The sequence below is a fragment of the Rissa tridactyla genome, chromosome 3 (genome assembly GCF_028500815.1).
Source record: "Rissa tridactyla isolate bRisTri1 chromosome 3, bRisTri1.patW.cur.20221130, whole genome shotgun sequence".
Classification (NCBI taxonomy): domain Eukaryota; kingdom Metazoa; phylum Chordata; class Aves; order Charadriiformes; family Laridae; genus Rissa; species Rissa tridactyla.
Window position 1 is genome coordinate 70,085,766 of NC_071468.1, and position 25,545 is coordinate 70,111,310.

The 25,545-nt window shown below is 36.8% G+C and overlaps 1 protein-coding gene and 1 long non-coding RNA gene across 23 annotated transcripts in view; one reads left to right on the top strand and one right to left on the bottom strand.

Annotated features, from left to right (window-relative positions):
* Nucleotides 1-25,545, top strand: part of TRDN (triadin) — a 236,903-nt gene that overhangs the window by 88,897 nt on the left and 122,461 nt on the right. For all 19 annotated transcript variants that reach the window (XM_054194837.1, XM_054194845.1, XM_054194850.1 and 16 more), the window contains 2 exons: nt 1,387-1,446; nt 17,811-17,886. In XM_054194837.1, the coding sequence (XP_054050812.1) occupies nt 1,387-1,446; nt 17,811-17,886 (136 nt within the window). The remainder of the gene's footprint in view (nt 1-1,386; nt 1,447-17,810; nt 17,887-25,545) is intronic.
* Nucleotides 974-25,182, bottom strand: LOC128906851 (uncharacterized). 4 transcript variants are annotated; one of them, XR_008465339.1, is made up of 5 exons: nt 25,055-25,182; nt 16,754-20,603; nt 13,900-13,976; nt 7,137-9,163; nt 974-6,441 (listed from the first exon to the last, which is right to left on the bottom strand). It is a non-coding gene; the product is annotated as an uncharacterized LOC128906851 (long non-coding RNA). The 4 variants fall into 4 exon arrangements; XR_008465341.1 differs by having other exon boundaries at nt 974-7,314; XR_008465337.1 differs by having other exon boundaries at nt 974-9,163.

Consider the following 25,545-nt stretch of genomic DNA (forward strand, 5'->3'; position numbering starts at 1 on the left):
GGGCATTTGCTGAGCTTGTAAACCCTTTCCTCATTTCTGCAACTGCATAGGAAATCATGACTTAAAAGCTGCAGTTCTCCACCCAAGGACTTCTATGGCACGCAACCACATAAATGCCTCAGCATCAACTAATACTGATGCTCCAGTGAACTGTGTAAGAAAACAAATAATACAATGAGTGTTATACACTCGGGAATGTCATTTTGCATTTAAATATAACAGCTATGCCATTTTTAAAATTTTAAGTATTCCAAAGTCTGCATAAGTTTGGTTTTAAGTTGTCAAAGCAAAAGTAAGTGGCTTTGTAGGTGAGTAGGAGACAGATGCAACAGGAGGTGGAGAGAGGAAGAGATGTAACTTCTGTAGCCAAGGAACTGTGCTAGAACAGTCTAGGACAGATGGATGAATATGCTTAACTCAAGGACAGTTGGGAATTAACTTAGCTAACCAGAGTTGGCATTTAGTCATCAACATTAACTTTCAAAGCTAATGTCACTTACAGTCCAGTGGGGTAACGTGCTTTATTCTGGCCAACTAGAGAATCCAGCAATACTATTGCAATTCTTTTGGACTCAGTTACAACCGTTAACTTTTCTTCACCATTCTTAATGTTAGAAATTTTTATTAAGGTCTTCAACTCTGCTTATGTATAGGAGAAATCAATAGACAATCAACAATTTTGGAAATCTGAGTTTCATTTAGATTCAGAAGTTTTTAATTTCTGAACAGCATAGTTTAAATATATATATACACACACAGAGATTTAATATATACATATATATATTTGTAAAGATTAGTGTTTGGAATATAATTCTGTAGTGACACAATATAATTCCATGGAAAAACTCATTGCTACAGGAGTGTAAGTACACAGACTTCTCTTTATATTCCCATTCGCTAAATGTACATATTGATTATACTGCTAGAACAGTATTAACACAATATACTGTAATATAAAACTTTATTGAATTTTTCTACCACCTGGCTGCGACTATTTGAAATGGATCTTCAAGGATAAGAAAAAGCCTCTGGGACCTGTGGCCAGGCAGCAGCTTGCGCAGTACTTGTGCCAGAACGGAGGCTGCGCGCTGCTGAGCGGGGGCACACGCTGGCCCTGCCCGCCCAGAAGAAGACATGGTAGCTCAGGGGCACTGGTAGCTCTGAAGTTCTTGGCTGAGAGGCTTGAATTAGATCTGGACAATAAATTTTCTCTTTCTGAACATGCGAATTACTTGAAGGTCAGGAAAAAAAAACCCCAAACTTATAAGGAAGACTATCCCTGAAATGTGTCTTTGCACTGCCAAGTTTTATCTTCACTGTTAAATAGAAACAACCTTTTAAATTTACTTTCTTCATTACTCTTTTTTTTCCTTTTTGCTCTGTTAGATCAATATGCATTCTGTCGCTATGTGATTGACATGTTTGCGCAAGGGGATTTTTATCCAGGTACTTTCCTAATTGAACTCTGTTCTAATATTCTTCTGTTTCCCTGAGAGTTTCTGCTCCTTTTATGTATTAAAAGTGTGTTTTGTACTGTTGAAAGGTCTCACAAGTGCAACAAAGAGTGTGCAAATAGTTTTAATAAAGCATAAGAGCTAATGGCTGTATTATTAAAGCTTTTAATTTTCTGTTGACAATGCATGAATTAAAATTAAGGTTGTGTTAAAAGTAGAGTCAATGGAAGGCTAAAGAAGTTGCTAAAATTTTCCATGCTTTTTTGTCTGAGATGCAAGAGAAAGGAGCTTATTGTTAATAACTTGTTGGGGTTTTTTTCCCCACAAATAGCAAGCCTTAACCCCAGAATGCTTCAAAAATAGAACTGCCATTTTTGTTCTTAGTACATAAAATATCTTAGCTGATCCATCACTTCTGTGCTTTGTCTTCTCTCTTCCCACATCTCTGTGCTCATCTGTTCTAACAACTCATCTAGCCAAAAAAAGAAGCTAGACCTACTGATAATGTCTGAGCATCATCTCATAATATTAAGTCAATCTACCCTGACCTTATTTAGTGGACATTCTTCCTTCTGAAAACCAGTGTAAAAGGGCATACTACTAGGACGTAATCCTCGGAACAATAAGCAATTATATTTATGAAAAGAGTCAAGGATAGAATACTTAAGGACACACTAAGTCTTACAAGCTTTGTTTAGTCAGTTATTTGCTCAAGAAGCTCTCCACTGATCCTTCTCTGAATTGGTTGTGTCTTCTTATCTCTACCTTGTGGCTTGGGTCCTCTCTTGACATGCACAGGTCCAGTCAAAGCTGGGAAGTCCTAAGGATGTAGCTGAGAAACAGAGACTCCCAAAATGGGGAGAGGGAGGACACAGATTTTTGTGGAGGAAAAAAGAACAAGCTTGGGATTTTGGATGGAGAGGGTCTGTATTGCCTGTTCTCAAAGAGTGACATGGAGAGATAGGGGGTTCCATTAAAAGAGAGAAAAGTATTATATGGCCTCTTATATAGGACATCTAAAGGCAGCCAGCTATAAACAGAGGGACTGATTTAGGTTCAGAGTGCGAGAAAGGTTAGCAAAACCTTCCAGATAGCATCAGTTACACTTTGATTTAAAAAATAACCCCCTATACCAGATGTGATTCACCCAGTTTCTGGCTTTACACAGCTGTACCATTAATAAATCACAACACCAAGACTCACATAGAGATCTTCAAGATCTCTCTTGTAGTTCTGACATTTGCAAGCAGCTTTGACACGTCAGAGTCCTTTTTTCCAGATGGCTCCTTGGACTCTTTTACATTCTCCTAAGGCAGAGCAGACATGCTGTGGGAAGGGAGTTTTGGAGAAGACTGCTTTTAGGTTTTGACCTTTTGAGCTATGAGGAAACTGGGAAGACCACAAAGGGGAGCAGGGAGATAGAGACGGAAGTCTGTAGTGACTTGAATTTCAGAAGATAAGAGACATAACTGTCTGCCTCCCAGTTTTCTCCTTGTCATTTCAGTGTGCTGTGACAGAGTTGTGCAAAGAAACCACTGGTTACACAGCTGATAAATGTTCAACGGTCATTGGGCTGTCAGCTGGACTTGCAGGTGAACAACTAGGGTGACAGCCTGAGGCCCTAGAAAGTGGAAATAAGTCATAAAGCAGGGTCTTAACTTAGAGTCTCCAAAAGTCCACCTGGGGCTCCATCTGTAAAGTAACTGCTTTTTGACCTGCTAAGTCGTTTGTCAACATCTGAAGTTAAATGCTGTGAATGGTTGTTTTGATGGAGCCTGATACATTTTTGTAGGAGGCAAAAAAACCCCATTGGCTTCAAAACAAGCTTTAGTCAAGCCACAAGCTGTGAAAGGCAATGCTGAAATATCCAGACCGTGTCTCTGAGAGGCAAGGCAAAGGCCAGCTATGCCCAGCTCTGTGCTCTTTACAGAAGTCATTGAGGAGAGTGCCACCAAACACTGCTCAGTTCGTGTTTGTTACTGCCTGTCTCAGGCAACGTGCTCATTTCACACTGGCCTTTGGGAACTGAAACATTACTGTAGTTCATTTTCTTGAATAGATAAATGTGGGGGAAACACCAGCACACTAAGTCCCTTTAATAACCCTGATATCCAATTAGCTTTAAAATCTGCTATATTTTATCCTTTTATCGGTTTATATATTTTGTGGTAAATTACGTTGTCTAAACAAAGAGATCTGAGTGCAATTCAGCTAAAGAATTTAATTACAGTTGCCCTGACACCACAATACTTTCAATCTAGGGATCATTTCTGTCAATCCCAATACTGCCATTTGTGAAAGAGAAAAAGCACATTTTTTTTCATAGAAAATTCCTTCACAGAGTTATACTGGCTTTTTGTAGGATCGTTTACCCCAAATATGAATTTCTGTCTTCGTGAGTTTATAAGAGCTGTATCCCACTCATTAGATTCTTTAGGCGCAATATATGGATTTGTGATGTCAGTAATAACAATACCATTCAGTATTTATCCTTTGATAGTATTTTTGGAATATTTGTATTATTGAAAAATTCATATTCATTACTGGCAACATTAAATTATTTTAGGTTTATATACATTTTATGTAAGAATTTATAGCAAAGTAGGACATTGAAGGTGGCATTTTATAGTGATCAAATAATTAAAAGTAGAACTCAGATCCTTGTGTTTCATTAATTAGATACACTTTTCAAACTATATCAATTAATACATTTTGACAGTCTCCTAAACAATCTATTGGAGGTCAGTTAATGCTGCTGTGTTGATTTTAACAAGTGAGGCTGAAATTTTGTTCATTTACTCAAAGTTTTGTCGCGTTACTGCAGTCTTAACTTTAAAAAATGAACAAAATGTGTGTAAAGTGTATACAGCAAATTCATAGGAAGCCATAGGAGGGAGAATTCTTGCTAAGCTGCTTCATGAAGCATTAGCTGTTTTTTTTGTTTCTCTGGCAAGCATTTGTCCCTGATACTGACTAGTTTCGTGCATATCCTCCTCTAAATTGCAATAATTATGTCAGTATCATTTAACTTCCAAGACTTTTATTTTACTTTTTATAAAAGAAAAGTATCTGAGGTTCTCAGCCATCTACAGTAGATATCAGTGGAGTTTTATCTGTAAACTCTGACAGGTTTTGCTAAACCAGAAGTCCATCTCATGCATATCATGACTGCAACAGTGACCTGCCCTGGGTTCTACTGAGACATTTATAGATAGCCCTCTTGAGCTCTACTGTATACAGGATGAATAGTTGTTTTCTGATTTTATCTGAAGTATGGAGCTTGAGAATATTTTTTACTTTCTGTCTAACATGCATGTGGTAAGTGACAATTTCTCAGAGGGACTGCTGAACCACTTTTCCTCCAAAGGACAGATTTTCTGATCTTATTTATTCCTGGACTACAGTTTCTCAGCCAAGTATGGGCAGTACCGTCTCAGCATTAACAAATCACTCTGTCCAAATTGCTTTGTACTGCTTTTGGCTGCCTGTAAATGAAGAATTAATATGCATATTTTCCAGGGTTAATTTTCCAAGATTCACTTCTAAAAATTTTAAAACCTAAAGCAGAAAGCTTGTTTTTTAAGAGATGCTGAGATATATTGGTTCTGACTGGCACCTCTGTTCTTCTGCTGGCACTGGTATTTCTGAGGTCCAAGACAGCCTTTCTGATACAGAAGGCCCCTGACTTTCTTTTGTCTGGTTTCATGGGTATAGTTCATTCCATGCATTTGGTAATTTATTTGATATCTCTGAATTTTGTTCTGTGTTTTTGTTCATATTTCAAGTGTTCTTGTTCATATTTTTATATTTTGTTGATAGGAGAAAAAGTTCTATTTTAGTAAAAACCTTTAACTTGATTTTCATAACTATGTTTTTGGCCTTAGAGAGTTTGAACAGATTGGACAGATTTCAGGGAGACTAGTTGGTCACTCTTTTAGCATGTAGCACATGCTTCTCTAAGTTAACTGGATCTGCCCTATTTTATTCCCCCTGTTCCATACTGTTTTACCACTATTTCCCTGCTTTCCCTGCAATCTTTTTCAGCCTGCTATACATTTACATTTTCTGAACCACTCTGGCAGATCAAGAAGTTCTTCCAATGAAATGCCTTTTTTATTTCGCAGCTACCTAAAGTGTATTCTTGCGTGCCTGTCTTTTTGCATGCCCGCCTCAGCATGTGGATATGCATGCTGTGTGCTGCTGAATGAAGAGTGATAAGCATCTCTTGGGTATTTGGTCATAACGTGGCACCCTTGTTTCCCACAAGTGTACTGTATATTTATGGTCAGATTTTTGTTTTTGTTTTAATCACTTGTTGTTCTTATTGTGTTCTAGTTTTGGTTAAAGAACTTGCATTTCTCATTAGACTGGACTCAGTACTGGATGATCTTTACAGTTACCTAATTGACAACAAAGACAGTGGGAGCACAGACGTAATATTATTGTCAATTTAGCCTATCTAAAATCTTTGCACTGAAGCACCCAATTATGCTATGTACCTTATACCACTACGTGACTGTTTCCAGTAATAACTGGACTGCAAAGGTATGTGGCCATACCATTTCCTTTCATCAGTTTACCCTCATATGTTTAATGTGTATTTCCATGCCAGGATCCAAAAGGCACAGTGATGTAGACGATTTTGCTAATCTTACACTGTTGGAAAAATATTTGTCTTGGAGAAATTCAGCAGGATTTCTGGCACGTTTACATGACAAGAGTGCATCCTAAAGGGTAAACTAATCATCCCACCTTCTCATTAAAAAATCATCGAAGTCTCACCGAAGTACATATGCTTATGAAAAAAAAAAAAACCACCAACAATTATAAACAGAGAGAATTAAGAAATTCAGGCAAACTGTGGCAAGAGTCCATAGGGAACCTACAGCCTGCTTGGTCCCGAAAAGAAGTGACAGACTGCGTTTCCTTCATGCTTACAATGTTCGTCCAAGGCTTGTCTCTTCTCTTCCATTGTCAAGAAGTATTCCTTCAAAGAGGAGGGATTATTGTTATTACACAATGTGGTAAGGGAATTGTCAGTATGATACTCGCCATTTAATATCCAGAGAGATTTATGGAGATACTGGTATAAAAGTACATCAATATTACAGTATCATGGAGTACATTACTGGAAAAAACCTGAGATCATTAAGTGCCTAATTGTGAAAGTCAAACTGCCTGTACTTGCTGTGGGTGGCCTGCAGCCCTGGAGCTAAATACTTGCCCTCCGCTGTTCAGATAGCAAAACGCTTTAGGCTCTTGAACTATTTTTAAGTGTCACTCCTACTTGATTAAAGACTAGGATGTGTTGAGGATATATCAATGACAGGGTGTAACTTTTCACCTCATTACATTAAATTTACATGGGGACAACTTCGATACCAGTGTAGCTTCTCTGGGGATATATTTGACGCACTGCAATAAAAAAATCAGTCATAATAAATAAGAAAGTATCGTGTTATTTGCTTCTTGTTTGGAAAAATTCAGCATGAAAAACTGTGGAACGAATTATATGCTTTCTCATTTGAGAGAGAACGATAGAGTATATTATTTTTTTCTATGGAGAGGTGCTTTCTGATGCTACCTACTCAATAGCTTTCTCCCCTACAGTAGAAAACAAGCAAACCAGATTTTTTTTTTAATGAAATGGTGAAGAGAGAGTTTTGGAGATGTGAAACTTACTTTTTAAACAGGAAGGGTACTTAAGAAACAACATGTCTTCCCCCTCTGAGGGCAGTACTGTACCCCGACATTTGTAGAGATTCATCCGGATTCATTTACAGAGTTGACAGTTAATTGTCCATCAGTTTATAAAAGAGTTGTTCGTATGATGAAACACTTGTCAACACATTTGTTCCTGCTGATGACATAAATGGAGATGATTGAACGACAGAAGCATTTATTCCTCTAGTGATCTCCTGGGGAAATTCCGAATACTTTTCAAACAGTCTCAAAGGAAAGAAGCAATTTTAAGAATATGTATGAGAAACTGAAAATTAAGTTTTAATTATTGAAAAATTTCTATCTAATTTATTAATGTGCAATTCTTGCAATAGTTTTAGCTGTCATTTGGAGTCTAAATATTGCTTCTTTACATTTTTATTCATTTATGTAAAACTAGAAGACATCCACTGATGTCATTTTAACAAGGCTCTTGCCTATGACTCCCCTCTCACCCCAAAAGCTGTGTCTATTTGGTCAAACTCTGAAATGACATTGATCTCTTAATGGGGACGTTATCAGCACACAAACCTGACACCATCCCACAGAGGCAAAACAGCTACCCATTATTCCCTGTTTGTACCATCCCACCATGGATCAGAGCCAGATGCTGGCACACAAAGCTGCATCTGTCAACACTCTTGTGGCACTTTATTGTAACTTTGCCAAAAAAAATGCAAATGACTTTCACTCTCTCAGAAGTAGCTACCCAGGGAATGCGTGGTATTCTGCTTCTGTAGAGAGAAACAGATCTCTTTCTTTGATAGTTCACTGCAAGTCACTCTGAGGAATCAGACTTATGTGATACAAAAGAAAGCCAAAACCTTTGCTGGTGTAAATGAGACTAATTCCTCGATTTTAATGAAAATTAACCAATCTGTGAAGGCAGAGAGACTGGAATAGGAAAAGTATCCTCATACTTGTATTATATTGTATTACTACTATTTCATATTCTAACCATTTCACATAGTTCAGTAATCAAGTTTCAAAATCAAGGGTAATTCCAAAAGATTCATTAACAATGTCTGAAAAAAGCTAGTTGTATTGCAGAGGATCGTCAAGAGACTCAACCACTTTAGTTTCGAAAAGTAAAGTTTAATGTCCTTACACAATACCTGGGAAACCATATAGGCCATCATGGAGTTGCTTAAGCCAATCAAGCCAGCCAACTACATCTTAAATGGTGACCATTACAGGAAACTAGGAACCTTACATGGGTTGCAAGCGAACTTCTGTCTTTGCAAGACATGACAACCCACAACCTTCTCCTTCAGTTAGTTGTATAAGCCCAGGTTATATATCCCTAAAATATGTATATTTCTAAATTGTAAGTGAGCTAATGAATCCATTACCTTTAGAATATGCTACTGAAACTCTCTTAGGGAAGCTAACCACCATACAATGAGTCTCAACTTTAATAGAAAGGAAAATAGCTGAGATCTATGCAAATGTGCCTTTAAACACCTCCTGATGCTGAATACACTGAAACATCGTGAAAAAGGAAAAATGTATACTGAAGGTCTTTCAGTTTTCTTCTGAATTTTCCATTAACAAAGCAAAACCTATAGCTCCATTGTGGGACTGAGAGAAGTTACTCTTCTCATCCAAATATAGATTCTCTGTTGTCTCTGCTGGAAAATGGTGAAGCTCACTTTTAATAACAGAAATGGTACCTGGTCACCCTACCACACAGTTAGGAAGAGCGTAGGCAGGATCTACAAATGCTTTGACAAGATACATTCCATCATGAAACATTTCCAGCTTAGCTGTAATTCCTCACGTCTTCTGCTGTGAGAACATGCCATGCAGAGGACAGAAGAGCTTTCAGCTGTGGCCTGAGCAGCATGTGCCCTCCCTGCCTTGCTGATGGCCACTTCCTTCTGCATCTAGTCCCCAGCCACTGCGACAGTTAGCTGTGGCAGGTCCATTCCTTTCACCATTCTCTGTTCAGGCACTTCTTCCTTTTGCTGTCCACTTTCTGCATGTATCTGCTTTGTCAAAAAAGACATGCAACTTACTGACATATACCTAGAATGAGTCAAGACTAATTTACTTTTTCTTCGTCAGGAAATGCTGTTCTTCCCTCTGGTGCTTCACTTTCCTTCCTCTTGCTTCACTTTGTCCTTCAATACACTAGTACTATCTGACAGAGTAAACAGCACATAGAGTTCAAAAGGCATTCGATGCCCACACACATTAAACCTAAGCAATGCTTTTATCTTTTTTTTTTTAGTTAAGCTTGACAACAAAATCCTTTCACTCTATGTGATATTCATTCATATAATCGCTGGGGGTTTGGGGAGCACTGTGTTACTTGGCAGCAGTTTTATAGTGTGAAAAATCATGCAGAGCGGTTGATTTTAGTCCTGGAGTACTTTGGTAGCATGTAGTGTCATCTTTATGTAGAACTGCAAAATGAGATGCTTGCAATTCATTGTACCTCGCTTAGATACCCAAGAGTTAATTGCCAAACTTTAACCTTTAGCTGGCTTTATAGCCAATGATATGAAATAGAGGCCTCCAGAGGACAATTTCATCCTAAAAAAGATGCCTAAGATAGAAAAGATGAATCACGCTTTGAAGGTACCAATTTGTCTCCATTGACTATAAATGGATCCCGTGGGTGACTTATCTAGATTTGACTGTCTAAAAGTTAACTTTTAAATGTCTGGTTGAGAAAGAGACCACATACATTCAAGAAGTATGCTAAAAATGTGCAAGCAAGGGTTTTACACAAATGCAGACTTGAAATGACAAGTTTTCTACAAGATTTCAAATGGTATTATCTATCAGGAGCAGTTAGTGGCTCAACCAAGAAACCAGCAGTGCCACTCTGAAAAGTATGACTGGTGGTAATAGCATTGCTATGTCATTTTGGGAATGAGAGAAGGGGAAAAGGAAGAAACGTGGAGGAAAATATTTTCTTGAATACATATGGAGGGCATTTCCTGTCCAAATGAGACAAATAAAAAAGTCTAAGTAATTTTAGCATCAGAACAAAGCCCCAGTCTTTACAGCTTTCACTTTCATAGAAGTTAACCTTTGGAATTTTTATTTGCTGTATGCTTACAACATTCTGTTTACTTATATGTTTATTTTAGAATATTTCTGTTATATTTGTTTATAAGTGGGATAGAAAGGCATGGTAAGTTAGGTCAGTTTCCCCAAAATCATAGAGGAGGCTTTGAGCACATGGGTTGGAACTCATGACAGTGAATCACAGAACCCTTTGTCCTAAAAATAACCTTTTTATAAGAAAGAGGATCTTTCCTGGGAAAAGGAAAGGGAAGGAAGAAACAGAAGTTACCGAAATGTGGTTGTCTTAAAGTAATCAATATCTCCATTCTTACAGTTTTTTTGTTCCAGTATTTCTCATAATTCTTCCTACCCTGTACGCAAAACCAGCAGCTTTAGTTTAAATTGTTTCAGCCTGAAAGAGTTCAGGCCATGTATTCTGTCTTGCTGTAGAAACCACAGCTGCTGAGGAGTATTGCATCAAACCTATCACCGTATGTTTTACAGGGTGTGAATTTTAGCCTCAAATTTCATTACATTTTTACTATCATCATGTCATAATCTTGTCATTCCCCAAAATATTACAACCATGGCACTTTTAGAAGAAACAGAAAGCTCACTGAATTTCTGAATTACACAGAGCCTAACCTTCAAGGGTATTAGATACTTAATGCCTACCTAATACTTAAGTCTCATTGATTTCAGTGGGAGCAAGGAACAGGAGTTAGTAGCCACATCTCTGCACTTTTGGGCCCTACTCCTGATATTTGATCAAATAAAGTCTCATTTCTTTTCGCTGTGACTTCAAACTGCATTATTGAAATTTTTACTTCAGAAAAAAGGTTATAGATTCACTCCCTTAGGTGTTTGTCAAGTATAGACACGACAGGTAATGTAATCAATTAACTTCTTGTTTCTCTCATTCTGGCAAAAATATTCAGAGAGGTGAAAAACTTATTGGGTTGTTGTCACAGCTATTTGGATTCAGTTGGACTTCCCGTGACTTCTATGTTAAACATACTCATCATCTATAGATATCTCTAATTGTGAGAGACTATATTGTCTCTAATTTGATTTTTTCAATGCTAGGCTGTTTTTGTTTAGCAAGACCTGGCATATGCACTCTTTCTTGAAGACAACATAAAGTTTTAGCATTCTTGAAGTAATGTCTACGTAGCTTTTCTGACCTTAACATTGAAGGTTTCTGAGATGCAGTTGGACTAATGACAGTTGAAATGATGCTATGTACAGATAAACCCAACACAAATAACTCATAGATTACTGAACAGTGATCCCATGGCATAGTCGATGTCTGTTGCCTTTCATCAGAACAGTTTATCAGTCCCTTCCATTCTGTATAATTGTTAGCAGCAAGTATTTAATTGCATTGTTTTCTTTTCTCTATTTTAATTATTTTCCTGTGGATACTTCATATTGTGAAAAGTATGCATCCATACCAACTCCTGATATTCATGTTAATTATGCTAGGGATAACTGTATATTATGCCAATTTATTAAAGGTTATCTGGGGAGAGAGTGGAAGGCTGAATATGTCTTTTCATTTTATAATCTGCTTTTACAGTCTTTTTGCACTGCAGTATGTAGCAATAACTCTAATAACCCATCATTTCCACACAATAACCCATCATTTTCACTGTCCTAGGACTTAGTTCTTTGAGATCCGTCTTTCAATATTTCTAAACATAACATGTAGGATTATTTTTACCTGCTAAATGCACATGATAAATAATGGGAGGAAGTGGAGAAAATTCAATTTTCAATTTTTTCAATTCAATTTTCTTTTAATGTCAGGAAAGGCTGTGTGACTTCTTACTTAATGTGCAATGACAAAACTGTGAAAACTTAACTTTTAACTCTTTAATGACTTCGGTCTTCTGAACACAAAAATTACAACAGTTTTCACAGATATTAATTGAGATAAAGAGGGATTTTGGAGCCTTAATGTGGTAAAAATCTCTGAAAAAGAATCTAAACAGGTATATTTTTGTAAATGGATTTACCTGTGCAGCTCTGTCATGCAGCTAAGATTCATTGCATGAATTTCTAATTTGGACCAGTAGCATTGGCTGTAGGTTAAAACAGAAGAAACCCCACTCATAGCGCTACCCATGCCTCTCTTGCTTGCCTAATTTGTACACTCGTTATGCATATCTACATTGTGTAAGATACAAACCCACAGGAAAAAAAAAAAATCAAACAAATTCCCAGCTGTGACTTTAATTGGTTTTGGTGGCTGAGTGAAAACCTACCGACAAACTGATGTTCACACAACCTCCAGGAATCTGCGCCGATGGAATCTCACACCTGTTCAGTTACCAAATCAAATAGTGCTAGAAAAAGCATTTTCTGTTCAGAAACATCACTAAGTAAATATCTGTATGTATTTGTGTATGTATGTGCATGCCTGTATACATCCATGCTTGTGCATGCACATGGTACATATTATATAGGTATAAATGTATATAAATTGATATAAGAATGCATCATCAAAAAAGATGAGCTCAAATCTCTACATATTAAAAATATATGTTAGACATAGTTAGACACTTACACATAAGTTAGACACTATATAGAGCTCCAATATTATCTGTGATATTTTTAATACATTTTAGACCCAAGTAGAACATACAGACGGATTGGACATTGACCATGTTATCTCTCATTTTCTTCTTTTCTTATGCATCATAATAGTAACCAGATGACAGCCGGTGTAACAGAATATGAAAATGTAAAGGATTATATTGCTACTGGTAATTGTTGCATTTTCTGTAGCAGTGTTTTTCCTTAAGTAATATCATGCAAAATGGGAGTTTCACTGTACGTAATAAAGAGACAGATCCCAAGTGTAATTGAAAAACTGAAATATATGTTGGCCTCTAGGACAGACCTCCTTAAAAGCCTCCTTTTATTATCCCTTAATTCCATCTGCCACTGTCAAAAGCGGAATTCCTGTTTAAACTTTTTTTTTTCCATTTGACATAATTTTGTTATTGCGTTTAAGACTTGTGAGCTACATCTAGATTAGTAAATCAAACTCAACTCAACTGTTCTCTAAATGTGATTCCCTCTGTCATAGAGTCATCTGCATCCATTACAGTACCTTAAGGTCAAACCAGGCCGGCTGCATCCTGGCTGCCTGTTGGGAGTGGTCCCCAGCCCTTGCTAACTCCTGAACAGAGCCAATGAATTGTTCGAAACATTGCTACTTGGTACAGGTCAAAATTGTCAGAGGCTATTCCATAAAATGAGGCAGGATATGTATGTGTGAATTCCAGAGCCCAGTAATATTCCCAGGCACCATTTAATTTACTAGTGTACATAAAAGCATCATGTTATGATGTGTTTCTCAGAAAGATTGCCTATTTGGGGCAACTGTATTTCAATTCATGCCTTCTCCTCAATCAGCGTTTGCATTGTTCAAAACAGTTACACAACCTCATCTCTTGATCCTAATCTATTCTTTCTTCATAAGAAACAGTTTGCTCATAGTTTTTCATGCACACATATGAAGCGGAGGAACCCTTCCTCAGAATAGTGACAGTCTAATGTCTGAAGAATAACCAGTGATAACTGGGGAGAGGCTCCTCTTTAACTTCAAGCAACCTACACATCACAAGTGGAAAACTGGATAGAATGGTGAGACTCCATTAAGATTTCAGTTCTCTAACAGCATATTTGGTAGTCTTACCTCACTCTGCCAATCCATGTCTTGTTCCAAGCTTCATGAAACATTTGATTTGAATTTACTTTTCATAACAAATGACTCTGCAAAGAGCACATTGAAATAATATTTCAATTATTTCTATATCATTAGGGAAAGATGTCACATTTTGACAGAATGAGATTTATCTGAAGACATTTTGCTGCGCTATTTGAGAGACACTGTAACAAAGTGTTGGTGCTGCTGGATTGCAGGATTCCCACTGTCAGACAACCGATATATGGATGTGAGAAAGCGTACAGTCATAGGAATGGTGTTGCCACATATTGCTCTCTGTCATGGCATTATACCTCCCCATATCCAACTGGAATACTCAGCACACTACAATCCCTTTAGTTTATTATTATTATTGTTATTGTTATTATTATTGTTATTATTATTATTGTTGTTGTTTTGTTGTTGTTGCTATTATTATTATTGAAAAATTTTAGAAGCATTTTCTTTTATCCCATGATCTATTGATTTAGAAAGATAAATTTGGAGACTTTAGCTATGTCAATTAAGGTCACTGCAGACAAATTGAACTGGGCAGATGAGGGAAGAAAGAAAACCATCATGATTTGTTGTTATCACAAGAAATCAATTTATCCTCAATGCTTGGACATGACATTTTTGACACATGTAGAAAGACACTTCCTAGATTGAGAAAAGTAAGGTAATTAAAATTTGTCTTGTATTCCTTATCATGTAATATAAAATCTAAAATATTCATAAACCAAGTCAGAATGAATTTCTTCATGACATCTCGAGTGATTTAATAAACACGATTGACAGAAGTTTCACAGAGCTTGAGGACTGTATCTTATTTTCAATAAAGTATTCATGTTACCATCTAGTGTCTTAAACCTTCTACTCATCTTTGCAGCAGATTTCTTTCCTTTCAGGGAGTGGAGGAAGCTACTCATGTCTTAACGTGACGCTTTTTCTCCTGGCAAGCACATTCCCATGAGCTTAAAATCAAAACATTTCACTATTTCATTTTCCATCATCTGTAATTTGTTGTCAGATAGTTGTTTACAATATCATATATGAAGAAGGTATCTGTAGCACAACCGCATGGACAGATTATGCGTAGAAATGTATGCACATTTTTGTGTTTGCAATTATATCCTTTTGGAGCAATCAAATCCTAATAAAAAAAAATCAAGCCAAATGAACCTTTTAGGCTTATCTTAAGGTAGAAAAGTGAAGTCTATATTTGAAATGAGAAGCAAATAGCTATGCAGACACTAAATTTCTGTGCTCTTCTCTGGCTGCATTTTTAAAGCAGCAAGATAACTGTATGTGGAATAATAATAGTGGTAATCTGGATAATGACTTCTCATGATTCACGGACTAATCTGATTGTGCACTGGGATCATTAAAAACATCCTGCCTTCCTCTCATTTACATCATGGATATGTGTCCAACTGGCCACTACTGGAGTCAAGATAGCAGACACCGTTAATTCTAACGGTCTGATCTGCTGAGGCCAATTCCTCTTTTCTGTTTATGATTTCTCTGTACTGCAGAAAGCCACTTGTTCTTTATAACTTACAGAGGAGACAAAAAGGAAGAGAGAAGGAATTTGACTTAGGATATCCCCTTTAACATATTTCATCAAAAGAATGGATAAAATATTTAGCTAGCTACTGTCCTTTGCATTCCCATCAAAGTGAATAGAGAGACATTTAATAACACATGGAAACATTAAAGAAGCTTTTTATCAGAGTGGATGGGAACCTGCTCAGAACAAACACTCTGGCCTAAGGGAAAGTTTTTGATCTGTGAAGCTTAAGCTTTTGGTGCTTAAAACACTCTCATATTGGATCATGTGGTCAATTTGCATGAAATAAATGATTTGCTTAAAACTTGTAAAACTATAAAATAGAACTTGACAAGTCATTAGCAATAAGTGGTATTGCACTGGCATTATACTAACACCGGTGCAATCATTAGAAAACTGCTGCTACAGCAAAGAACAGGATTAGATAATGGGGCCAGCCCATACGTTGACCTAGAGGTGTTAGATCATTGCCCCACACAGTAGATACCACACTGCAGTCCAAATTATTGACTATCCTTCTTAATTACCGATCTACTCAACATTCTGAGCCACTGCCCTTCATCATCTTTCACACAAAACAGTTAGTCCAGGTTACAAAATCTATCATTTCTTCCATCCAGGGATAGGTTTAGGCAAAAAAGGACTAAACTTTAGCAGAAAAGGTAATATTATTCACCTGCTCTTCATTAATTTTTATACTGTTTTTGTTTTCATTCTGAACTAGGAATTCAATTAATTAAGTTTATGTTGTCGGAGGTTATGGATATAACTTTTCTGTTCTAGTTGGCAACAAGTGGTATTCAGCATCTCATTAGCTCAGTTTGCAACTTCAGCATGATTTTTTTAAAGACATAAAGTGTTTGGAAAATGATGGCTAGACATCTGGATTCCTAAAGTTTGCCTACCGTTCATTTTAAGGCTAGAGTGATTCTGTGATGAGATTGGTAAATATCCACTTGTGTTTATTGCCAAGACAGGAGATACATGTAAAACCTAAGATTTTTACCATTTGTTGCACAGCACCTTCAATGCATTGATTTTGTCAATGTGTTGACATCTTGTCAGTGATTCAGGCATGTGAGTCAAGTTTGAGTGGCTCCATGTGTGATATTTTATACAAATTACCAGATGAACTAAACTACATGCTTACAAATTGTTTCCCTGCAATCATACATATGCTGACGAGATGCAACAACATTAAGACCATGGTGCTCAAATCCCACTGCTGTCTTCAAGGTGATGTTTTGCTCATGCATTCCCCATGAGTATACATACCTTTGTAAAAGGAGACGGGTAAGTATGATACCGCAGTTTCCAAGGCTCACTAAGACCTTAATTTCTCTTCTGAGTCTATCACCAAGCATGAGGCATGGCTTTGAGCTTCTGATGTGGAGCTGGAGCTGAGATTTAACAGCTTGATGGCATGTGGGCTCTGGTGCAGTAGATGTATGCTGGTAAATATGACTGAATCGATATTATATTTAACTACTTAATTCTATTTCACAGGTAACAACAAATTGCGCTTTCCAAATGACAATGACATGATAGTGAGAGATAATGAGTATAAATGTCAGAGAAAGGAATTGAAAGGAAATAAGGAGACTGAAAACAGGCATTATAAACCAGAAAAGAAGCATAAGTAATATAAGAGTGCAATAGATCTGTTTGTGAACCTTTAGGGAAATGAAGTCAAAAATATTTTGGATAAGGCGTGGTATCTGCACACAGGCTGATGCAGTACAGAAAGTCCCAGTTCAATACTATGAGAGAGCACAGTTCAACTCTCCGCGAGAGTGGAGGTGTTTCAGTCAGCAGCTGGAATCAGAATTTCATCAGTGTTTTCAGTGCATGACCTGGTTGGTACTGGCTAATTAAGAATAATCCTTGAGGATGAGAAACATCATAATTTTTACTGGTGTTTCAAGAAGTTCATAATAAGTGGACTTGAGGGAACAACTGAAGATCATTTTTTTGACAGAAGAAAATAAGCTTTTACTGTAGAAGAGGCATCATGAATATGTAACCTTATTATCACAGCATTATTCTTCTGAGTTTTTTAGTCTAATGAAGAAAAATAGAACTGTAAGCATTTCAGCATATGCTTGAGTCACTTGGACTTCATTGATTTAAAATGTGTTTCTTAAAAATAAATTACTTTATTTGTTGAGAAATACATTTCCTTCCTATGGTGTCTGGCAGATAATAGCTTTTATGCACAGTGTAATATTTTAACCATGAACAATTCTGAAGGGAGCTCAGCCTCCCAGTGAATCTGTGCAGCATGTTAGCAAATACATTTTCTATGCTTCTTAACCTGTACACTTATGTGCAGAACATAAGGAAATGGTACCACCTCGTCTTCTTCTTGAACACAGTCCAAGAAAGAAACCGGCAGCTATTGAAGGCAAGTCTGAGTTTTTTCCTCTATTATTCGCTTCTCCTCGTTCTAATGGATTATGTTTATAAATATAACCTGTGTTACAAACCTGATCAAAGGATGAGACCTGGGACATGAATGGCACAATCGTATATGCATGACAAGACCTAAATATTCCTTATAGCACTTCCACAGATGGCTCGGGGGATTTCCTGAGTGAAATAGATTATGGGATCGAGGCCCAAACTGTGAAATTATTTGGATGGTGTGCAGCCATAAGTTGCCATTTAACTGTAAACATCATCATTATCCTCTTAATATACTTTGGATTACTCTTTCAGCTATTGTTATTCAGTAATGTTTCTGTGTATTATCTGTAGTAATGAACATAATATTTCTGGCTCTGCATTTATCAACCCTATTCCTATTGTTAAAACCACTGAAAGAAAAATGCAAAGTCAGATCTTACCTTCAGAAGATTAAAACATAACCCGTGCAATTGAATTATGTTGTTTACAGTCTAATCATATCAGTAAAATGGTTGAAATATTCATTTTAATTTTAAAACGGACTATGTTTGATGACTTAAAACTGCTACTGCAATATGCGTTCTTGGTGTCTGCACCATATGATGACAAAACACGTGAGTCTTTTAATGTAATTATGTATCAGTTTTCGTATAATACTTGGGCGTCATTCAGTCATGTCATGGCACTTGCTAATCTCTCTCATAGAGGTCTTAGTTCTGTGTTATCCAGAAAGCAATTGCAATCTAAGAGAAAAACAGATGGGATGGCAGCAGAATAAGTAACAAGAGCTACAAGATTTGCCTGCATTTGGAAACAGAAAATGAGAGTTAATGATTTTGGCAGAACCTATGACTAAAACAGTTAAATTAATTAGATATTTCTGTAATGTGATTATTGGGACTCAGAACATTTGGATAAAAATAGTTATGTCACTTACTATCTCTTTACCCAAAATCTCTTTTACCTCACATGAAAATTTCTTTATAAACACACTGTTTAAAGGAGTATAAAATTGTGGTTATTGTGACACAATAGAGTATATAAATAGATTTGCAGTCCTGCTTATTTTAGGGAAATGTTTGAACTCTGCTTATCAGCAAGAAGAAGTCCCTGCAATGTTAAACACTGTTATCCACCAATTAACCATCATGGAAAAAAGACATAATAGAAAATACTGCTGCATTTGCTGAGTGATAGACTTAATCTTTAAATATAACTGTTATACAACATGAACTAGCATCAAATTAGCATTAAGTTCTTGATTTTCAAAATCATGAGGAGCATGCAATTACTGCAATTGCACATGGAAATGACTATTTATGACCAGTTACACATTTGTGTTTCATTAGCTCATTTATGCATGCAATTGAGGTAATTGTGAATGTAAATTAGACACCCATTTGGCAAACAAATTGGGGGGGGAGATTATCTGCTCAGAATTGTACAACTAAATTCCCTTGAAGTCTCAAGGCCAGTCACTAGGATACAATACTGTTCATGCAAGAGTTTTGGAGGAAACGAAGAAGGAAGAATTATTTGCAAAATGCCCCTATGAAAAGCTGCTGAATTTCACTCTTGTGTCCCCTGTACAAGAAAATATGCCACATTGCCTTTAGGAACCCTAAACCCTGAAGCTTTATTTCAGCCCTGGAGAAAATAATTAACTCACTCATGGGAATATTTGGCACAATGTCAGAAAGGAAAAGGAGGAGAAATTTAAAACTCTGAAATAGTTGAAGAGATATCTGTCTGTGACTTCTAAATACGTGCTTTTATAACTGGTACGTCTCTAATCACTGATCAGGGGAAGGGACAGATTGAAACAGGAGATTCTTCTTATCATAAATATAGCTAAAGACAGCACAATAAGTTCTCACAATAGGGAACAAGTACAAGCATTTCTTAATTGAGAAATGTTTTTTATATAACATGGAAGGACTGGCCCAGCCCTTGACAGAAGCAACCAGCTCTGAAAAAAGGTAAAACCGTAGGAAGTAACAGAACGGTTGTCACACAGAAAATTTATGAAACTGATCTATTTAGACCCTAGGCTTTCCAACTCAGTGATATTCAGACACTAGATACAAAACCATGCAGCAGCTGGTAAAAGCTGAAAAGATTTTACCCTTTTTCTAGATTCAGTTGTTTTTACTATGTAATCTTGGACCATTCTTGGTTTCTGATAAGGTGAAAATAGCGGCAGTATATGTGCCAGATGTCTCTAACGTTTTTAGATTATTTGATACTTTCACATGGAAAGCTTTTCCTGGATAGTATCCAATGCCCAGTAGAAACTATGCTCTGCTGAATTTGTGAGGTCTTAGAAAAAGAATATTGTTATTATGTATTAAATCTCAGCCTTTCTCTCCTTGTTATTGCCATTTTCTCTTCCTTCACCTCCACAGTGAATCTTTTGGGTAAGGGGTGATTATGTAAGAAAATCCCAATTTGTAGACTATATTCTAGTAGTATGCAAGAAATGGCATTGAAGTGCATGCATGTGAATTGTACTTTTCAGATATCTCCTGGTCAGAAAGAAAAATGCTTTGTACTCATCTGGTCAGAAGGGAAAAGAACAGTTGATTGCTCTCCTATTTCATGGTGGTTTGGCTCTTTTCAAAAAGTACTGCTGTCTTGAGATCTTATGGTCAAAGATCAATGAAGAGTTTGAAGTTTCAGGTCACCAATAGAAGAGAACAACAAAACAAAACAAAAGACCCTGTAACAATAAAAAAGAGAAAGAGGGAAAGGGAATTTGTGAAGAGAAAGACATTGATACCTAACTTCTACTTGTGTTCCAAGCTTGGAAACCTTGTTTGGCAAAACACAAAGTAAAATAACTTATTTTAAATTCTTTATCTTATCTCTTTCTGGAGCTTTCACGAGGACTTGGAAGCAGCACTTTCAGCTTGGCTGACACTCTGATGCTGCCATCTAGGGAGGACGTTGATGCTGGCTGTGATTTGAACAGATCTGTTCTCCATGGCTATCTGAACTTTGACTTTAAAATGCTTCCTCCTTGACTGTACTCCTCTCCACCTCTTTTAACTCTAGCTCTTTGTATTTTGTTATCCGCTGACACCCTAAAATGGCTCTGCAGTGTACATTGATTCTCTGTGAATCTCTCTCTCGGGTCTTGACTTTTTTGCTCAGCTCACATAGCTTTTAGCTTCCTCCATTTCCCCATTCACCTGAGAAGGACTTTACTTTCTGATAGTCCTCCCATGTTATGCTCTCTGATATGGCAAGTTAATCTCTCAGGAAGATGCTGCAGTTAGACAAGACATGTTGAAACTAAGCTCAGAGGCTTACTTAGTTATTAAGGCTTCATATTAGTTGGTCCAGCATAGGATGTCTTTGCTTTCTGATAAGATCACAGCACCTTCGTGAGAAGTGTGTATCAAAATCCTTCTCTCAGCGGAAGACATCTTAATGTGTATTACTTATGATCTCAAACAGATAGTATGCTTTGTACCACTTTGAAGACCATTGTATCACAAAAAAACTTCGAACAGCATTGCATCTGAGTATGATTTTTCAGGTTATATTGTCCTAGAAATCTGTGCTTGTATCTTTGGGTAGGAGAGCATCTATCACGGAACAGTGGTCAGCCTAACTGTTCTGATCTGTTAAAGGATCATGATGAGCTCTCAAATATCCCCCTCCTTCGACAGGAGTATCCTGGCTGTTCTTTGCCATCTTCCTAGAATTTGTGATATTATATGAGGTAAAAAAGAAAAATCTAAAATCTTTGTGATGTCTTCGGAGGATCTCTGAGGAAAAAAAGATTATTTTTTCTCGATCACTGTTTGAATTCTCTAGTTACAGATTTTGCAGAATGCAGTAAAGTGAGTTGCTGTGAAATATGTTTAACTTCCTCCAAATTTCCTGCGGAGGCTAAATTGGCATTGAAAAAGACATCTGCATCTATCTTTGTTGCTGTATAGAATGTACCTATCTGACTATCTTAAGAAGAATTTCTAGTCTATACCTCAGTTCATGAATATAACATTAGGGGATATAACCAAGAGTATCTAAATTACTAAAGCCAATATAAATTTTGACAAAGCTCCCTTGATGTACAGAAGTGTATAAATCTTGTACAAATCAATCTGCCTCTGTACAGTCAGTCAGTGGCCGCCTTCTCTTCTGTACACAGATTGTTCTATAAAAAACAGAAGGTTTTTTGTACTATAAAATCAATTACCCTTAAAAAATCCTTCTAGTGAAAGACAGTGATTCAAGATAAAATAGAAAGCTTTCCAAAATGCAGAATTTTGAAGTTTTCTCCACATTTAGAACATTTTAAGTAATACTGACATAATTTGTGGATGCAAATCCATTTTCTGATAAATTTTAATCCAAGGGAGACTATAAAGAAACAAGAAAAATGTTTCTGTCAGAAATATCATCATAGAATGGACTAGGTTGTGGTCTAGTTTATTAGAAGAAGCAGTTTAGGCAGCTTTAACGGGATACTGTATACACAGCATAAAAAGAAAGGTATTTTTGAGAAATATGGGTCTTACATCTCCATAAGTCTATAGTGAAGACACTAAAACCTTTGAAATAATATGCACAAAAAGTGAGTTATTTAGTGATTTAGATTAGGCATTTAAGCAGTGAACTCTAATGATTTAGCTATGACAAAAAATCCTAAATCTTCACTGTTTCAGAAAGCCCTTGACATTTTACTAAATGACACGAGGGTCTTCAGTACTACTTTTATTCTAGCATAAGACAGAAAAAAAATTAAACAGACATTGGCAAAAAAGCTTACTAAAATGTAGAAAAAATATGTACAAAGATATGTATTTTGATTAAGCATATTACTGTGTTTTCTCATTATTATTAATAACAATAATCCAATTTACAGTATTAGGTTATGCATTTAAAAATAAATTACACCAAAATCTAACCAATAAAACAAAACCAAATCACTCTGAACATTATTTTAACTTTTTAAAATGTTTTTTAACTGTTATAGAAAAGCAATAATCTTTTATTTATGTTGCACCTGCAAAGGGAAAATACTTACTTGGATTAAGATTTTCTGGGCTTTCAAAGGCAGCAATTCCATGTTTCTTTTGAAAGAAAAGGGAAACCCTTGCAGAAAAGGTTCTGCATAGCCTGGTCATCCCGTTTTCCTAAACCTGAGACATTCTTGCTCAAAAGCGTGCCCTATAAAAAGCATCATCAAAACCCTTCCCACCACTGGTAACACAATTGGTGCTGCTGTCGATTCATGTTGCCTAGTAGGAATGTCAGCCACAAGGAAGGAGAAGGCTAACCCTGCTGCCTTAGCTGTCTTAGTTTGGCTCTAGCTAGGGAAGGCCATACCATAAGAAGTCAGTGCTCCCCTTGGAACTTAAGTCTTCGTCATAATCATATTTTCATCATATTTGCCATTGACTATTGTCCAATGGATTTTCTATTGCTGGTCTTGTCATGGAAGTTGGCATGCCCTCTCTTTTTCCCCTTGGCATGCATACCCTGGTTTCATTACACTGGTATTCGTACTCCTTCACTCCACACTGTGTTGTTTACTGAGGGTAACATATGGCCCCATGCTATTAATGAATAGTTTTGGTGCTTAATTCAACAGAGCCATGAAAAAGGAGCCTATAATCACTGCAGGAGGAAACGAGGAACACTTATGGGGGTCACATCAAAGCGCTAGGAATTTCGAGCATGATATTGCTATTACATACTTTCTGCAGACCTCAAAAATATATCCATAAGCAATCTTCAAAGCTGCCAAATGTTGTTTCATATTGGGATTTGAAAACAGCGAAGCAGTTTCAAAAAGCAAAATCGGGCTGGAGAGACTGCCTAGGACTTCAGGGTGTACTGTATCTCCAATCACCTTTGTGCCCCATTAGTCTTTCACTTGCTCAATATGAGAACAAATTGTATTGCATTACTCTGCTGAAATGAAATGGTGCAGTTTAAACACAGCTTTGCAAAAAAAATGCACTTAATTTTGGCCTAAGCACTCACCTGTAAGTTAAAGAGTGTACGTGGGTGTGTTTGCGTGTGTGCGAGTGTATATGTGTTTGTGTGCAAAAAGAAGCAATTCTAAGAACTTTAGATTGTCGTGGTTTGGACAAACTGTAACAGATTAATACAATTTAGGTTTCTTTGGTCTTTCTTGACTTTTCAGTAGTTTGGCTGAGACAAGATAGAATTATTTCTCATAGAGAAAATAACTAGACCAACAAGGACACTTTTACCCCAGAAAGGGATTTTTTTCAAAGAGAGAGCTGAGATAAATTTTTACTTGAAATTTAGATTTAATCTTAAAAGTATGATTCCTCATGGCATCCTAAACTAAGCAGAAGTATTTTCTTGATTTTTTTTTTAATTTCTCCAGAAAATTTGTAACACTAAAGGGTCCTTATTGTGTGAATGTGTATGAAAGTGTTTAGAATCAAAAGTGCGACTGACCAGTCATTGTCAGTCTCCACCCTAAGCAAGATCAAAGGGGAAATAAATGTCATCAAAAGCTGAAAGGTAATGAGTTATTTTAATATTTAAAAGGATCTCCAGCTCCCGCTGAAATCCACAGCAAAACTCATTGAGTTCAGCAGGGAAAGGATTTCAGTCACCAATTAAAAGAAAGGAAATACAACCATAATGTCTTCAAAATTAATAAGGAAATTCAATTTTTAAAATACAATTTGTATTTTCTTTTGAAATGGTATTTTAAAATCATGCTGGTGGCAGCCTAAGGTGTACAGAGATGCCTGCAGAAAAATGGAATGAAGTTTTACCTGGAATGAAGTTATTGCGTTCAGTTTGAATTATAGTTTCTCAGGAAAAGCTAAATTAATGTTTGTTTTGTTCTGTTTTGTATGTAAGTGAGTATACACATATCTCTGCTGCTCCTCATTTCTGCCAGGACCAGAATCAGTAGGCAAGAAAAGTTGTTGTAGTATTTCACAAAGCCAGGCAATATCCAAATCTCTCACAAGGGCTTTTCTCCTGAGATTTCCTGACAACAGGGTTTTAGATAAATGCAGATAAGCCTTGTATAAGTATCTGAACTTTAGAAGGCTTATCTGAACCAAAACATCTCCAAACTTCTGGCATTCAGTCCCACTAGTTAGTGTTATACGCATGCTTCTCCACAAGAAGGTACCGGTGGCTGTATTTTGCTGCCCTCCTTACCTCAGTTTCTCAGAGGGGATGGGATGAGCTGACAGTTCCTTCCAGAGTCAGTTTTTCCATAAGCACATGGAGCATCTGGAGCACTACGGAGAAGAAACTCTTAGAGCACCTTCCTTTTCCAGTTCCCGGGCAGCATTCCCAAGACACTATGCCCAGTAACTCACATGCATCCCTAAATTTAGATTCCACTCAACGCTGGCACAGTAGCACACTGGTCTTACCAAGCCTGTTTTCAAGTGCTGCATTGTTAGCATGTTTCTGTTATCTCCCCTCCCTCTGTTGTCCAAGACTTAGTTGACGTCCCATGAGAATGATACAATGACATTGCCAAAGCTGGTAAAGGCAATTTAGATTGAAACACCTCTTTCTTGGTCTTTGTCGAATCTTACGTGGATTTCCAGTGGTGTCCTCTGTCCCTCACCCCTTATTCAGCAGTAAATAATTCCATCTCAGCTGTTTCTTTGCTTTAGGGCTGTTCCTTTCTTCACTTC